Raw genomic sequence first — 18609 nt, forward strand, 5'->3', positions numbered from 1 at the left:
CAGTATCTATGATCGATTTTGTTGTTTATTTTCTTCTCTGTATGATTATTCTGGCTTTATGTTGACTTAGGCATTCTATTTCTCAACTGATAATTTGGACTCGGTTTAGCAAAGCTTTCATTCAAAAAATATCCATTAGATTAATTTATTTAAATTTTCTTAGAGGTACATAAGACATTTCTATTCAAACTGTGTTTATACAATAACTATTTTAGGGAAATGAGGTGAAATTCTTTGGTTGCCAAGACAATGGAATGAGGTGATATTTTTTGGTTGCCAAGACAATGATAACTCACGATAGCCACCGCAGAAGAAGAAATGTGTAAAAAGAAAACAAAACTGCAAAACAGATGCTCTCAATTGGAAGGGGCTGCAAAAGTGTTCCTTATGGGGCTCAGCAGGAAACAGCACAGCCCAGGATTTTCAGTCATGGCTGGGTTTCAACTAAAGTCTTCACGACACGTATCGCCAAGGCGGTTTCTGCCATGGAAAAGCTAAATTTGACATGAGAATAACTTGCCCACTTTCATCTTCCTTTGCTACAGTCTCCTTGCAGTTTTCCTCAGGGATAAAAAAATACCTACTACTCTTGACAAGAAATTGCATTTACAACTCTTGGTAGATTAGGTATTATTACTTCACTAACTGTTGCTTTGAGTGTATGGATATGGAAGAATGTTCAGCAAAACACTTCCTAAACTTAATGTTTATGCTTCTGGATAGACAATTTCTATTTTGATTATGAATCTCTTTGAACATCAAATGTTTGCTTTCTGTTAAGGTTTACAATCTCCATTACATAACGAAGAAGACTCCAGATCTGGGGGCAAAGTGGTAGGAATTCTGATGTGGATTTCTTTATCTAGATACAAAGTGTTATCAAAGGTATATGATAATTTTATAGTTTCTAGTATGCACTGCCAACAGATCCCAAGAAAGCAGGTAACCTCTCTAAATTAGTCATTTGTGTATGTTTAAAAGGCAGGCGTCTTACTCACACAGAGAAGGTACTAATTCTAGCTGTCACTTGAGTATTTCTGGAAGCTAACAAACTTTCAACTGTCCCTCAGACATTCTTATATTGAAAATTTGGAAAAAGAGAAAGCAGCTGAAGCAAAACTGAAATATGTAAACATCACTCTAAAGCGCTCAAAGAAATTCAAGGTATGGGATTTCTCCCGACGCAGAAAGCAGCAAACTAAACCGGCAGCAAGTAGTCTAAGTAAAAAACTCTATTCCAAGGAAGGGGCACCCCCTGTACAGAAAGGAGCCCCTCAAGCCTTCCAGCAGCCTAGTCAAACTGAGAGCCCAAGTTCCAGAAAACGATAGTCTTTTTGACCTAGAAAGAATAATTCTCAACTCAGAAAGCTGTGTCTGGAAATGCTTCACTTTTTTTTATGGCAAGGAAACTGTAGAGTCTCAGAGCATAAGAAACACTTAAAATTTGTGAAAGCACAAAGAAATTCATGTCTGTGGCTTTACAGACAAGAATTAGAGTCTGCCACAAAAGCGGATGTGAGTCACTTCTCTCCATTAGCTTGTATCTGTTATTATCCCTCCTTGTTGCCCTTCCTCCACTGGAACATTGTTACCCATTACATTTACTACATATGTACAGGACTTGAGCACCAAACAGAGGAGTACACAAGGACCCTACCTCCCCACATTCCAAATTCTCCCTAGAGAGTATAGATGGCAGGCTGCTATAAAGTAGTTATTTTGTGCTAAAATTAGGAAAGCTCTTTCTCAAGGTAGTTATGTACATTTCACCATAGAAGGCTCCTTCTCAAGTGTCTGTTCCCCAAAGTGAGTGTGAGATTCATTGGTCTCTTTCTGCCCTGCATTCCTGTTGACTGGACGGTTCTGAGGAAAGCTGTATTAGTCTGCTTGAGCTGCCATAGTAGAATAACACAGGCTGGATGGCTTAAGTAACAGGAATTTGTTTCCTCACAGTTCTGTGAGGCTGGAAGTCCAAGGTCAAGTTGCCAGCAAGGTTGGTTTCTGGTGATGTCTCTCTTCCTGGCTTACAGAGAGCATCCTTCTCTGTGTCCTCACATGGCCCTTCCTTGGTGGGCAGAGGCAGAGATTCCTGGCATCTCTTCCTCTTCTGATGAGGACACCAGTCCTATCAGATTAGTACCCCACCCCAATGACCTCATTTAACCTTAATTATCTCCTAAAGACCTATCTTCAAGTACAGTCACATTGGGGGTTAAGGCTTCAACATATGAATTTGGGGATATACGATTCAGTTTGTAACAAGAGCCAATAATAGGATCCAGGAACTAGAAAACAGGTTAGGGAAGCTAACTGAATTGTTACTTCTCAACTAGGTCTATAGGGCAAAGTTATATAGGCGACTGAGCAATGATCCAAGTCAGCCATACATTAATCGCTAGTCCAGGAATACAAAGCTGGAAGAGAAAAATATCCTCTTTCCTCGGCCTCATAAGGTCTTGCTTCAATCAGTAGTTCTCTTAAGAAGCAACAACAGAGATTTTTAATGAAATATATCTTCCCTAGCCCTACCTCTAAATAAATTTTTAGAGATTCTAAATAAGATTCTAAATAAATTGAGATTCTAGGGCGCCTGCGTGGCTCAGTTGGTTAAGCGACTGCCTTCGGCTCAGGTCATGATCCCGGAGTCCCGGGATCGAGTCCCACATCGGGCTCCCTGCTCAGTAAGGGAGCCTGCTTCTCCCTCTGACCCTCCCCCCTCTCATGTACTCTCTCTCTCTCTCATTCTCTCTCTCTCAAATAAATAAATAAATCTTTAAAAAAATAATAATAAATAAATAAATAAATTGAGATTCTAAATAAATTGACCTGGAATGTAGACCCAAGAACCTGCATATTTTGCTACTGGTGGTTTTGGACCACACTTTGAAAATCATGAGACTAAAACAAAGAATTGCTTCTGCTTTCCAATTTGCAACATATCTGTTGTAGAAGATGGGAAAACATGCTAACAGTGATTTACTGAAAGCTAAGTTTGAGGGAAATGCGTTGCAAAATTAAAAGAAATCTGATAAACTGACATGAGAATGGGGGAAATGAGTCACAGGGAAAGTTATTGGAATTACCAGACTCTAAGGGATTTATTTCCTGATGATGGGACTGGGGTACCTACCTCACTAGAGAATTTTCAGAATAATGCAAGCCACATAGTTAGAGTGTCCACAGTTCAGCCTCAGAGAATGTGGTCAATTTCCCCAGGATAATTTGTTCCTGCCTGGCAAAGATCTGATGATTGAAACGGACATTGTCATGGGTTGGTTGATTGGGAGGGTCGGGGAGGCTTCCACGCAAACAGATGCCCTTTCCAGGGGGAACACTGGGGAGCCTCTTAGCGTCGCAAAGCCCTGGAGTTAGGGTTTACTTCAGCATGAGCCCCTCCAGGGTTGGTGAAGCAGCAAAAAACAGAAAGAACTGGCTCCCCACAGGGAAGGAGAAGAAAAAGAGGAGGAGGGTAAGAGATTCCTATTTCACCCACAGCAGCAGGGTGTCCCTAAGCTGGATCCCACAAGCCACACCTCATTGTCTCCACAGCACACACACCCCGGGCCTTGCTCAGTCCCTTGCTGCTTATCTACCCAAAAGTAAGGGTAACCTTCTTTATTTATCTTAACCCCAGGATGATTTCATAGGATTATTCTTCCCCTCACATCAAATTCTGAGCCCATTTAGAAGGTATCAGCTGAAACTCCCTTTGCTTGAATTAAAGATGGACACTTATTAATTGCCATGAATATTCCAAGAGAAGCCTGGAGTAATATATTCGGTTACTAACTAACTTTTCTCACTGTCTTCCTGCATGGCCACTCCTGCAGTGACTCTCCAACTGGAAACAGCCGGCTTGGCAGGAGGCTGGCTCCAGCTCCTCAGAACGAGCTTCCTAGTTTCCCCACGAGAAATCTCTCCCTGGAGTTAAGAGTAATGGGTAAAATCAGGCTCCAGATCATGAGGTAGGATCTGGCCACGCTCCCCCGCAGCATCATCCAGAATGGCTGGACTTTCTTTGGAATGCTGCTTCTGTTAATATATTCATTTTGACTGTTAGGACCTAGACCCTCAGAGACAAGTAACTGTAGCCGGGTATTTGATAGACTGAACTTGAATTTTCAACATTATTCCGCGATCTTGTGTCTTTCTGCACTTTTTCTTATGCAGCAGGTACCCATTTCCCCAGGTCAGGAAGTCACTCTTATTTCTTCGAAAAGCCGGCCAGATGGGCAGGAGAGAGAAAGGGAGAGAGAGAAGAGTCTCCATAATGAGATTAGTTCTCAGGGGGCAGCATAGCCTAATAATTGAGCTTTATTAGGAGTTTAAATGCAGGCATTACTTATGAGTCCATCACTAGCATGAGAGTGACACTTTATCTCCTCCTGTCACCAAGCCACCCAGAGCTTGAATGGCTCCTTTGTGACAGGCTGCATTGAACCACTTCTCCCTTGAAGAAGGAGAAGAGCTTTCTCCCATTACACAAACGTTGGTTGTCCCTGCCAGCCTGTTCGGTAGCAAGCATCTGTGCTAGTGAGCAGTGAGATCCTGTGTCCCACTTGCAGGCATGAGGATTAGTCTAGGAGGTAATACTTGCCACTCAACTTCCTCACAGGGATGCAGGGAGGATTAATGAGATGCTATTTCCATTGCAATTTATGCTCTTCAGAAGAAAGGCACTAAGTACTAGGTATTAGAATTAGGGATTATATAGGTAATCAAGCAAAGAAGATATTCAACTGCTTCTAGTTACTAAAGGAAGCTTTAATCTGGGAGTTGTGGAAGGAGGGGGGAAATGCAGTGAGTCTAAACTTGGCCGGGAGCCATGGTCCCTCATGAAGCAAAAGACCAAGGATGGAGTGTGAAGTGCTATGTACAGTATAAACATGGACCTGTTCTGGCCCTGAAGGCTTATGATTTATGATCTAAGGTAGGAGGCCTACATTTCGTGGACTCAGATGAAGGCTTTCTTGTCACATCTACCTCTCCCATCATTAGCCAGTCTACCGGTTTGGTCCCAGAGGAAAGTGGCAAAAGCAGAAGCAAACTACCCCATCCACATACAGGAAGACATGGTCACATTTCCTAATCCACCTGGAATTCGCACGTGCCAGGGAGGAATTGTGGAAGACCCTGGCACGCTACAGGGGCTCGGGCGAGGAGTGAGGGGGCAGGAAGACGCTTATTTACAACTGCAATGTGCAAAGCTATGGTCCATAAAGAGGTGGATCTTCTCACAGCCAAACATAAGCAATGGCAGAGTTGTAATGTAACATGGTTTCCAGAGGTTCAGATCTTAAAGTCGCTGCTTCTTCCACTTATTATAGTGCGTCCTCAAACTATGTTTGCCTTCCTCTGGTAGGATGTGAGACAATTTCAGACGGCACACTAAAAACCATTTTTAAATGTATTGTAATAATTAGGTTAGACATTACTACATTTGAGCCTGTATTAGAAATAAACAATTAACCCGTGAAGTCCGTAAGTCATAAATATGATTGCTTAGAGCAATAATTCTCAATATTGCCTGCACATTAGAATCACATGGAAAGCTTACAATGAAACAAACAAAACAAAAGGGCAAAAAACCAATGCTGGGTCCCACCTTCAGTCATTAAACCAGAATCTCTGAGAACTTGACCCCATCCTAGAGAGTTTGTAAAAGCTTTCCCAAGTGATTCTACAGAGTGAGCAGCACTAGGAACCACTAAGATAGAATGGGATTAAATATTTTTTTATTTTATTTTATTTATTTTTTTTAAAGATTTTATTTATTTATTTGAGAGAGAGAGAGAATGAGAGATAGAGAGCACGAGAGGGAAGAGGGTCAGAGGGAGAAGCAGACTCCCCGCTGAGCAGGGAGCCCGATGCGGGACTTGATCCCGGGACTCCAGGATCATGACCTGAGCCGAAGGCAGTCGCTTAACCAACTGAGCCACCCAGGCGCCCCATTAAATATTTTTTAAATGAGCAGTTTTAAATAAAATATTAAATATTTATTTTTAAATAAAATATTAAATAATATCATAGTGTGTGGATATGGCAAATATCACAAAGTTTTTACCTTGTGCTAATAACTGAAATGTGGTAAACTTTCTCTCTATCATGGGTAGCTCCCATTCTATGAGACAATAATAATCCTAAAGAACAAAGAGAAAAACAGGGATATCCAATAAAAATCATGAATATAGTGGTATGACAACAGCAAGGCTGATCATTTGGACATGCTCAAGTGGGCATTAAGGACCAAAGGGTTTAGGTTGGTGCCGAGGAAAGGTGCAGTTTAGATCTGGGTGTTTGTCAATAAGACTGTTGCCCAAAGTATTACCCTCTGACTCTTCCACCTTATAGTTCAGAAACATGGCTTTTCCTCTTCCCCTTTTGCCTTCCGTGTCCTCACCAACCATACTCACTGACTGGACCTTAAAACAGATGAGAGGAAAAAAAAGGGGGGGTGACCAAGAATCAGTAACGATGTGTTTTCTTGAAGGTGGGATTACCAGTGACTCTTCTCACCCACTCGTCGTTTTGTTTATCATTTCTTCATTCATACAAGAAGCATTTACTGACCACCTAATATATTCTAAGTCCTTTTTGCTTGTAAGTGTAAGTCAGAATTTTTCTCAGCGAGCATGAGTTGTCTTTATGATATGATCAAACAAATCTTAAAGTTACTTCCATCTTAGAAAAACTGAACCCTGTATATGACTGGCCATTCTCCAGTCACCATGCAGCCAGGCTCGTGGTGGTAGGAAGAGCGGCAGCTCCAATGTCAGAAGCTGGGAAGCTAAGGCATTTCCAATTATTCCTGACCCTGAGAATCACCAAGTGTGAGAAAACCCTAGAGACATTTCCTCTGTGAGACAGAGGAAATAAAACTCATCCTGAGGCACTAGAAAAGATTCCCAAGCCCTTTTTCCTCTATTCTTTCATCTGTTAAATGGGGATAATGATACTTTGTGTTTACCTACCTCAGAAAGGCATTATCAGGTCTATTTAAAGGCTCTTCCGATGAAGGCTGCTGTGTAATTACCAAGAACAGCTATGATACAGAAACCTAAATACAACAGCAAATCAGCTGGAACAGATTCTCAAGGGAGTTTACTTCTCTGGAAAAATTTAAGAAAAGGGTAGCAGCTCTCCTCTGGGGACTTTTGGGTACCATTCTAGCTGGAAGTTTAGGGAAGGCTAGCTGATTTTCCAAGTCTCCTCCTGGCCAATCACTCAGGATCTTCCTCTGCTTACTTTTCCCCAGGGTCTAAGCAGTTTCCATCTGAAATTCCTCTTTCAAGTTTTTTCAGACCTTAACTCAGAGACTCTTTTATCCCTGAAAAGAATCGCAAGCAAGGCATTTACCTGTGAGAGAGAAAGAGAGAGGAAAGGGAAGTTATAATGTGGGGACAATGTGCACCTTATAGATGATAGGTAATAGGGGGATTTCTTTGATAGTTTTTAAAAAGAGGACTGAAGTAGTTGATCATTAACGTCAGGCTTTGCTGAATTTCATTTGACAAAGTTATGGAGGGTAGATCCAATGGGAGCAGGAGCACAGAAAACAGGAACACCATTCCTCCATCAGCTCAGGAGAGAGCCAACCCAGCTGATTCAGGCTAATACACTTTGGCTGAATATAGAGATAGGCTGAAGAAACATTATGGGTCTAGAATAGGACTTAGCAAAACATCAAAGATAGGAAGAAAAAGGAAGAAGTATCAAGATTATCATAAAACTTGGTGACTTGGATAAGGTGTAGTGACATCCTTAACAGAGAGAGAGAGAGAGAGAGAGAGAGATAGCAGACCAGAGAATGAGCAGTTTGAATTTATTAATGAGATCTGGATCCACACCACTGTAGAAAACCCAATGGTTTTGTATTTTTGTGAAACTTACTTGTGCAGTGAAGATTCTGGCTATTTATAAACGGCACAACCTATGGCTTCTGAAAGACTTCTAAGCAATATAAGAAAAAGCCAAATCGCAATGATTGATTTTCACATGAGTGACTGATAAGGTTAATAATTATGCAGAATAATAGTTATCATTTATCTATTGATAACCATGGGAACTACATAAGAATTTTCCATATGCAACCCAAATGTCAGCTGGTGTCTTCCCGGATCTGGTAAAACTGTTCCAAACCCCACCAATGTCATGGCCTAGGGAAATCCAAAACCCATTCTCAGGTCTGCAAATCCCTGGGGACTTGCATCTCCCTGGCTTTTCCGCCTCCCAGACCAGACGTGAAATTGCCCATTCACTCACTGCTTGTGTAAAATGCCAAGCCATCACAGGCTTAGTGAAGTCCATTGAAATTGGAAAGGAATGGGAATGAGTCATAACTTCTTCCAATCTTCTCCAGCCTCTCTGCTGGATTATGTCAGAGGTACCAGTTGTTCTCTCCCTTCACTAGGCAGAGACACTCATTTCCAAGGCATCAGCAGCACAAAGTACTCTTCATTTGTTAAAGGGACTGGCTCTGGAAGGTGGTTTCATTCGCTAGTAGCAACCATTTATTTTCCCATTACACTTAACCCTCATGACATTCCCACTTTACAGATGAAGCAACTAAGGCTTAAAGAGCCCAAGAATATAAACCTATGAAGTGGCAGAAAGAGAATTTAAATTCAGGTCTGGCTGACTCTTACATTAAAATTAACGTGGCCTTTAGAGGATGGGAAAATGATTATCTACTCCAGTTTACTTTGCCACTTCAAAACTGCATAGTTTTTCCATCAAATCTCTATGTTTCAAAAAAAAAAAAAGGCTATGTACTCCTAAAGACCGTAGATGAGGAACTCTAGAGTAAAAACCCCAATGAGTTAGCACTGTTACAGAGAGAACAAGTTAAGATAATTAAAATATCTAAACAATGGAAATACAGCACTGTTATTTTTAAGTAATAAAACTGGGATGGGAACATAGGCCACTAGCTTATCAAACCTGCAAATTACACAAAGAAATAGCTAACACTGATGATGATGAGGAGGAGGAGAATGGTAATGATAGCACTTACCTAGCGCTACTATACATGCTTGGCAGATATTATCTAATTTAATGAAAAAAAAAACCCTATGCCTTTTAAGTCTGTTGTTATCCCTATTTTATAAATAGGGTTAAAAAAGGAAAAGAGGCTAGCCCAAGGTCATTCATCTCAAAAGAGCTAAAGCCAGGGGCACCTGAGTGGCTCAGTCTGTTGAGCGTTTACCTTTTGGTTTCAGCTCAGGTCGTGACCTCAGGGTTGTGGGATTGAGCCCCACGTTGGGCTCTGCGCTAAACTGAGAGCCTGCTTGGGATTCTCTCTCCCTCTCCCTCAGCCCCTCCCCCTGCTCGCTCTCTCTCTTAAAAAAAAAAAAAAAGAGGCCTGGGGTCTTGCCCAAGTTGTAGGACTTATATCCTTAACAACTTAACAACCAGGCTCCCTGTTTCGAGAATCATGATGTTTTCAATAGAGTCCCCTCTAGGATGGAAGTAAGTGCCATGAGGGACAAGGAATTTATACTTCGTGTTCCCACCAACAACTCTAGTGTTTAGAACAGTACCTGGAACATAGTAGGAACTCAATTAATAACTGCTAAATAATAAGTGAATTGAAACAAGATATCTAAATCAGTAGAGGATATAAAAACCTTTAAAAATAGTCACACGTTGATGTTTAAGATATTTAACCAGAAGAAATATAAGATAGGAAAAACCTGGCTGAAAACATTTGGTTTAAAAAAAAATCTGTATTCATAATCCTCTGGAAGCTGAACAGGAACCCAACACTGCACTGTGACCGCTAAAAGACTACTGTAATTTTATACTGTAATTTTATAAAGCCTTAATTGATATATATACTTATATAATATGTATCATATCACATATCATATTTGTTACTTTGTGCACAATTCTGATCACATCTTAAAAAGGGGACAGTAATAGTCTAGAAATACTCAAAGGAGGTGAGTATGACAGTAGGGAAAATGGAAACTTTCTCAGAAAGAAATAAGGATTTTCGACACTAAGTAGAGAAGACATATGGCAACTATCTCGCAATATTTGAAGTGCTGCCATGACACAGATACAGGAACTTGCTCTTTTTTTTCCTAGAACACTTAGGTAGATTTTCAGGTCAGCATAAGGAGAAAAATATATTTAACACAACTGTCCAACATCTTTTAACAATAAGGTGCATTTGAAAAACCAAGGTCCATTTTGTTATAAATTGTCAAATTGATAAAAATAATTACCTATAAAAAAACTATTAAAAAGATTTCTACGTTAGGGAGAGAGGGGGACCAAGTCAGTGACCTCAAGCCTGGCTATATGCTAGTTAGAATCAACTGAAAGACTGTGAAACATTATTGATTTTTAAGGCGTCATTCCAACTGAATCATAATCTCTGGGAGTGGGGACCTGAGAATCTGTATCAAGAATCCAAATTTTGTAATCCCCTCAGATGATCCTGGTGACTCGCCAGGCTTGGGGATCACCGATCTAGGTTACTTCAAAGTTCTCTTCTAACTCTCTGATTTAATGATTCTTAGAAGATTGCAGAATGTTTTCTTTAATAAATAAATGAGAAAAGACTTATAATCTGTAAAATGAATTTAGTCTAAGTGTACATAGGTCGCACTAAAGTACCAGCAGACCACCCGATTTCTTCAACAGGTTAAAACTCTCCTTGCAATCTAGTTAATGAAAACTTTTTCCATGTATCATGGAAAGGTAAACTTTATCTGGCCTGTTTCCCAATTATTAAAGTTCCAAATCACTGAAATATAAATAAATGAGACTTTACCGTACTTAGAACACCGGTATGATGAAAAATTTGTTTACACCGGGAGGTTTTAGGTCATCCTTCAATCATTCATCCCCGGAACCAAAGTACATATGCGCATGAGCACACATGCATATACACACGCGCATGCGCGTGCACGCTCCCCCCCCCCCAACACACAAATGTGACACATGGTAAATGTTGGGCACTTACTGAGTTGGAACAAAGGAGACCTTCAAATTCCATCGCCTTTTTAACCTTATATTTTTCTAGGCAAGAATCTGAGAAGCCAAATCAAAGGCATCTAAATCATGTTATTAATCATGACATACTAAGCTCTTTGTCTCTAATTCCTCGTCTTTTAAACACATTACTTTGGTCTAGGTGGTGCTAAGTTGAGGAGTAAACGGGAGTATTTTGAAAATATTAACAAATTTGAAGAGATCATATTCACTTTGGCTAAATTGGTTCCCTATGTAAAGAGCTATACCAGGTAGCCATTTGAAGGAACTCTAATTATTGCAAAAGGGCTACACCTGTAGATTTTTCCTAATCTAAAATTAAACCTGTAAGGCTCTGCTGGAATCATTTAGAAAAGAATAATTGAAACTCCCTTCAGCAAGTTAATTCAGATTCTCCTAATTTTACTTTTCTGGTTCACAAGGTATCTTTTTTATCATGGTGTTTTCAAATTGAAACTCACACACATCAAATAAATAGCACGATAATCAGAGGTTTCAATATCCAATACACACTCATTATTATCTGTCATTATTGTCAGTGTCACTATTATAATTGCACATTGTAAAAAGAATGGAAGCTTTTCCACAGGAATTATTCACATGTATTACTTTCTAGGAGTAATTGAATAGTTGACATTGCATTTATATCAAAGTAAAATATGTGATGGTTTTTCTCATTTGTTTTATTCTTAAGAAACAAGAAATGTAAAGTGATCTCTATTAGTCCCCTTTATTTGGATCCAGAAAGGTTCAGTTTTATGTAATTTCCAAATGTATATTTTCTTATAACAAGGCTCAAAAGATATCCAATATGACTAAAGTGATAATTTTCCAAGAACATATAAGGTAACAACTGCGTAGTGAAGTCCTCTTAATTAGCTTATATTTATATACATGAACTCAACAAGAATCTCAGTAAAAAATACTACTTTTCTTTTTTAACTATTTAAGCAGGTTTGGTATGTTGAAATGAAGCCCACGTTGTATTGCCAATATCTACAGATTAATAATAATTTACCTTAGAGTTTATGTAGAACTTTCACTTCGTCATTTTATGTAATCCTCATGACAATGTGGATTAGAGACAAGCAAGTCAGATACTATTAATCTATTTAAAGATGAGAAAACAGAGGCTCCAAAAAGCCAAGTAATTTATACAATATTACTCTGCTAAATAGAAAATTAGCCTTAGAGGAGCTCCTGGTTGGCTCAGTCAGCTGAGTGTCTGACTTTGGCTCAGGTCATGATCTTGGGGGTCCTGGGATTGAGCCCCATGTTGGGTTCCGTTCAGTGGGGAGTCTGCTTCTCCCTCTCCCTCTGCCCCTCCTCCTGCTGATTCTCTCTCTCTCTCAAATAAATAAATAAAATCTTAATTAAAAAAAAGGAAAAGAAAATTAGCCCTAGAATCCCGGTCATCTGGGTCTTAATCAGAAGTTATGGTAAAATAAAAATTAAAAAAATAAATTTGAATTTTAGAAATATCATAGGCCTGGTAGCATTAAGAGGCCTAGGCCTCAACACTCTTTAGGCCATTTTATTTTACTATGGGAGTCTTCTAACATCCCTGTAAGAGGGAGTTATTTCTGTGCCTTTAAGGCTGTTTTGACAGTCAATGGAGAAAACGGGGAGAAAAACATTCACATGTGTTCTGTGAGTCTATGTGTTCTTTCTTCTGCCCTCTGCTACTTCTCACATGCTTTATCCTATTTTTGGTTTCTATGTGAATCACCTTCAGAAGGTAGAGTTTTAACCTTTATTTAGACTTAAATAATATCGATACTGATTAGAAAACTGAGTGACACAAGCTTTAGAAACAAAATAATCCAAGGGAAATGCCATAACAAAGTTGAATGAATGATAATATGAATTAGTAATGCAAGATTTAAAATGTGTTTTCACTCACTACAAGGCCATATGTGATGACCTTAAAACACAGCTCCTTCACAGAAAACACACAACCAGTGAGGGTAGGTAGAATTTCCTTTCCTTCCATGTAATTCTTCATCACATTCCCTGAGGAGGCTGGATGGTTTAGAGATTTATCTTAGTTTATGTGGAGGCTTTCATGGCTGCTATGCTAGCTAGCCCTTTGAGTCACGTCATTGTTGGCAGGGGTGAAGGTTGTTACCATTTGCCAGCTGTTCAGTGGCTTAGGTATTGGTAGTCTCCGGCCAGTTCTTAGAGGACAGATGGCAGTGCGTGGCTCTTTGGGCAGAGAGAACAAAGACTCTAGATCCTCTCCTCATCTGCGGAGATGGTCCATCTAAACTGCTGTTGAAAATCACCCATGTGGATGTGTCCAGGGAAACTGGCCTTATCAATTAATGAAACAACCCTACAAACATCGCTAAGTCATTCATTTCTCTCCATTTGTCATTCATGAAACACATTTTAAAAGCAGTACCTTTATTTAAATATGAAAACAGAGATTGAATTAGATTTCTTCGGTCCCACTACAGCTTCCCTGAGTCCTTTCCTCTTCCGCCTGACCATAGCTATCTGGCAGCTGGTAGATGTGTCTGTCATGACAGCCACAGAAGGGCGCCTTCCAGTTGACCAGGAAACGTCGCCACAGGGTACCCAATAGCAGCAACCTAAAAAAAGAGTACTTGCTCTCATCTTGACTTGTCTTAGACTCATAGAGTGGTTGATTATTTGGACCAAAATGACAATAATAGAATAGTCTTCTATTAGTTCTGCAACCATGCATTTAGGAGATTACATAGCACATCAATTACATATGTTCTCATTTCAAAATAACAGAAAGCTACTTACTGTACTGAGTTTCCATCACCCCTCTTAGCAGACCACCCCAGTCACTGAAATCCTCAAAGGATGGAGCTCTTTGCTATTGGATTCTGGTTTTGTTTCACAACTACTGGTCTATAAGGCATATGGGTACAGTTCCAAAGTACTTTAGATTCAAAGAAACGAGGGGGCTTTTTGTTGGTGACAAAATTAATACTGTAAGCTGATATTACACTAGGCATCCTTCCGGAAGTACAGCCCTTCTATCCATGATTGCCTGATAGGAGTTTCTCCAGAAGGTATTTTTTGTACTGAGGCATATACAATGCATTCAATGGCACCAGAGTTTCATTAAAGGAATTCTCCTGTTCCCTTCCTTCACATGGAAATGTCATTAACTCTATTAAGTTAACTCTCCGAATGTTAGGTTCTTAACCAACAAACAGTGCTTCTCCACAAGGGCATACTTTGCCAAGCGTCCTTGAATCAGAACGATGGGCTGACTATGTAATAACAGATTGAGAGCCACCACCGTGGGTTGCGATCATATTTAAGAGGAACCCTTTTGTATTTATTGACTTTTTTCCTTCAGTCATGCTTGTTCTGTTTCTTCCACCACCACCTTCAGCCTTTCAGGTAAATGAAAAGTTCAATTATATGTAAAGCGACCGTTAAATCAGCAGGCCCCTCGTGGGGGTCTGGGGCTCCCCTCCCTGCTCCAATCGCAAGTGTGCTCAATCCATTAGCCTTCCTGAGGATCGCACATCCATCAGGTCGAGTGTGCTGGCCAGGGTGCATCTTACAGCTTTTACTGCATATGAGACATTGCAGGCCTGTTCTCAGGAACTGCCAGGCAGACTGGGAATCACAGTCACGGTTAATAGCAGCGAATTGCCAGCTCTTGATGGGTGGGTAGTCACTCCTTTCAGTGGTTGCCCCCTGGGGGAGAAGGTAGAAAAACAGAGGGAGGGAATTAGAGTGACTTTGCACAGTTGAGCAGGTTCATGCGGCTGGATCAGTGGCAAGCATTGGCAGGGCTCCACTCTGGGGAGGCTCAAAACAGCCTCACAGTCTCATTTTTACCAATTGGTGCTGCTGTGTCACCAGTGGTACCCAAGGATGGGGGTTGGGGGGTGGGGGGCTGGGGCAGGGAAGGGAGGGGGCGCTGGGAAGGAGATGAAGGCGGAAGTCTCAGCTAAATTAAACAAACAAAAAGTCTTCTTGATGCTGGTTAACCTTCCCCAGTTAGCCCTGTGCTACTAATTGTACCAAACTGGTATTCGAAGTTCCCTGGGTGATTAAAGAGTTGGCTCACAAACTCTCTGCATAACCTTAATTTTTTCAAGGTTCTTTGAGTGGAGAATGGCTTATAATAATGATTTTGACTAATACGATTTTTGACATGCAACTTTAATGCTTAACCTTAGTACAACTCCAGAGCATTTCATGTGTACTCAGCTGTAAAGAGTGATGATTTAAAGGGATAATATAAGAAAAAGGTCGTTCTAGAATGAACCTCTAACAAATTGCATAAAGGGAGCTTATTATTCCATGAGTATGGGGATATGCTGCTCTTCTGATCATTTTTCTGCTTGGTTCAAAAAAACTGTTGAGACATGAATGGGAGAAGAAACAGGAAAAAATGAAATAGAAATCTGCAAGCAAGGAACATTCTTTTGATGGTTATGATTTTGCGTCGCCACTAAAAAGGCTCTACAATAATGTGGTTATTCATCTCCTCTTTTGTTTTGGGTGAAGAATTCGCTCTAACAAGAAAATGCTGTTATTGGTCGGAGGCTTGCCTCCTGGGCCGGACCGGCTCCCCAGCAACTTGGTTCAGTACTACGATGATGAAAAGAAGACATGGAAAATACTCACAAGTGAGTGCCCTTCTTTATTTATTTGCCCACCTATTTGTTTCAGGTTAGAGCTATCTCGATGAATTCGAAAACATGGCTAATCAAATTAGACATTTTATTGATTTGTTACCCTTTGTAGGTCTGTTTATGTATAACCGGGGATTTAGAGTAAAAGACTAAATTAACATTGCAGAGGTGGCCAATTTGGTAGTCGAATAGGCCTAAATTAAACTGGCCTAAAAGCACTGTGTGAGTTTGTGTCTCTGTGACAGAGAGGGGGTGGTCACAGAGACGTGCCGAAAGAAATGCCTCCGTTCTTTTTTTTGCTTATCGAAAAGCGAAAGGTTGGTTAATAGCCCCAGTAAATTTTCTCACATCATAAGGGGTGTTTCGCTCATTGTCTTTGTAACTAACATTCATTTTGCCTTTTAGACATTTTCTGCTCATTCGTCTTTGGTCTGTAAAACGAGTCTTAGAGAAACACTCCCCTCAACAGAGCAATAGTAATAGCCCCACAGTTTGGATGGACAGATATCCGTGGCCTATCCCAGCTGCATTCAATTGTGCTTGCAAACTTCCACCCAAGATTCCCTTCCTCCCCTCCTTAAAGGGTGATTGTGTTTTACAGCAAACCTCTTGCCTTGGGCACTGAGATTTGGAACTTACTGTTACGTCGGTTATGATTCCCAATCTGACTCAGTCATGGAATCAAAAATCATCATTTCTTGAGCGCAGCAGGCTCGTGTACCAGGCCCCTCGTGGGCACAGTGGCTGCTCTGGTCAATAAAACTAAATTTTAACTGTCAAAATTGCCCAGAGCTGTATAGATAAAATAATAAATGAGTAATTTTGATCCATAAATCAAAGCCATACATTAAAAACCGACAAAAGAGAAAGTTAGATTTTCTTAGAGCATGTGTCTTTTAAGCAGTTATATATTTTATCAGATTTTTTAAAAATCATTTCCTTTACTCTTACTAAAAGCCCTTTCAAATAATAGAAACAGGACAACAGTTTGCCCATAAGAGCAGAAGAGGCACAAAGACATGTGAGGTGGTGCTTGAAATAATACATTTCGGAGCTGGCTTACCCCAGCGAGACAGCCAGTAGCATTGTCCAGGATCTGCAACGAGGAAGCTCCCTGGACACCCATACGCTACGGTTGTAGGAAAGAAGTGGGGGGATCATAGCAGGAAGCTTAAGGAGAAGGAAGGAAGAAAAATCAGTTAGAGATCCTTAAAATGGTTTTCATTCTCTTTTTTGACAAAAGGACTGTTAATAGTGATTTGAACATCTGAATGAGTGACCAAGCTGTATTTTTAAAGTAAAACCAAAGAATCAGTTATCTGACACTGATCAACAGAGAAAGCCTACACAGAGTAAGACATGGATGCTAGGAGGAGGAGAGAAGAAAAAGGAAAGACAAAGATTCTCAAAGAGAGATGAGAGAGACGTAGAGGCAAAAGAAGTGATACTCATTCACAAATCCATCTGCTTTGCCAAACACACCAGGCAAAACCCAATTTGCTACTGGTTTGAAGCCCTTCACTGAAGGCAAAAAGATTAATTAAAACCTCATGAATAATACCTAAGAAAAGTCTTAGGTTCATTTTAAAGCTTGTTCGGAGACAGAGTGATCATCCAGTTTGGTCTCCAAACGGGGACACTTCAGAGCATGACATGGGGACCTATTGATTATGCTGAGACAATAGGTATAGACTGGAACATAGGGTCACCCTACTCAAATTTTTCACATTGCCTGATTTAACTCTTTACTTAGAAGGATGTGGTAAGAAGACATGAACTTGAATCAGTCAGACCTGCATTCAAACCCATGTCTATGACCTTGAGCCAGGCATGTCAATGTCCCAAAGTCATGGCTTCTTCATTTTGTCAGCATCATCACAATTTTTAAATAAAATTGTGTTTATAAGTCATCTCGCACATAGCGTGAGCTCAACCAATTCCAGGTGTTGTGGCCATTATTAGAACACCACCACCAGTCTGAGCACAAGGACTGTGTGGACCTTTATACCCTAGAGGCGTGAGTCAACTCAAGCTCTCTATGCAGAGGGGAGACAAATTACACTGCAACAGATACAGTACTTTGACCCACAGTCCCGGAGCCAGGAACCTATTTTCCATAGTTTTCCCATGTCGCATGTGGTGATCTACAGACTCAGAAGTAGAGATAAATGACTGTCAGTTGACTCCATTCACCAGGTTTGAAATGGAAGGGAATACAGACATGAATGTATACAAAAGTTCTTATAATGGGAGCATACTCAAAGATCTTGAACCTCTTTCCTATAGTCAGGCATGCTTACAGCTTTGAAATAAATGTCTACTCCACTTATACTCTTCATTTCACTGGGACTTGTATTTTCAAAAATAGAGTTTATTACCTGCTGGGCTGTGACTACATGGCCCCAAGTGAAGGCATATTTTTCAGGTTTGTTGGAGAGATATAGACAGTTTATCTGTATGATTTCTGCTGTTGGTGTGTATTTTTTAATTAAGGCATCTTATTTGACTAATAAATAAGTCAGGTCACTGACAGATTTCCATACTATTTGGGCCATCTAACAATAAAGGAAGAAATGTTTCTCACTGGAATAGAAAAAAAAAAAAAATCCAAATTCTCCCTAAATCCAACGAAGCATCTGGGATCACAGAGCTTCCCACTGCCATTCTTTTGACCCTGAAGGACAGCTAAACTTATTGGCAGGGAGATGAGGATGACAGTTAATGCTAGCAGACAGGGCCCGGCTTGGGTCTGCTTATTTATCACATGGCTGTCTCCATACAAACTAACAAATAAGCTAGCTAGCAAAAACCTAAAACCCGAGGTTAGCTAGAGCCTCTGAATCTTAGAATCCTTTGCCCTCGTGGCTTGAGCAGACATTTCTCAGCTTGTCTCATAAACATGCTCCTTTGAGAAAGATGGCATTCCCCAGGCAGGAGCACAGATACCCAGTTAGGGGAGCCACATGGCTTACAC

The 18609-nt window shown here is 40.4% G+C and overlaps 1 protein-coding gene across 1 annotated transcript in view; it reads left to right on the forward strand.

Moving 5' to 3' along the window:
• KLHL14 (kelch like family member 14) overlaps positions 1 to 18609 on the forward strand; it is a 95196-nt gene that overhangs the window by 12924 nt on the left and 63663 nt on the right. Inside the window, exon 2 of the mRNA XM_025886901.2 lies at positions 15508 to 15629. Within this exon, the coding sequence (XP_025742686.1) occupies positions 15508 to 15629 (122 nt within the window). The remainder of the gene's footprint in view (positions 1 to 15507; positions 15630 to 18609) is intronic.

The sequence above is a fragment of the Callorhinus ursinus genome, unplaced genomic scaffold (genome assembly GCF_003265705.2).
Source record: "Callorhinus ursinus isolate GAN/ISIS: 27379988/994484 unplaced genomic scaffold, GSC_fseal_2.0 scaffold11, whole genome shotgun sequence".
Taxonomy (NCBI): domain Eukaryota; kingdom Metazoa; phylum Chordata; class Mammalia; order Carnivora; family Otariidae; genus Callorhinus; species Callorhinus ursinus.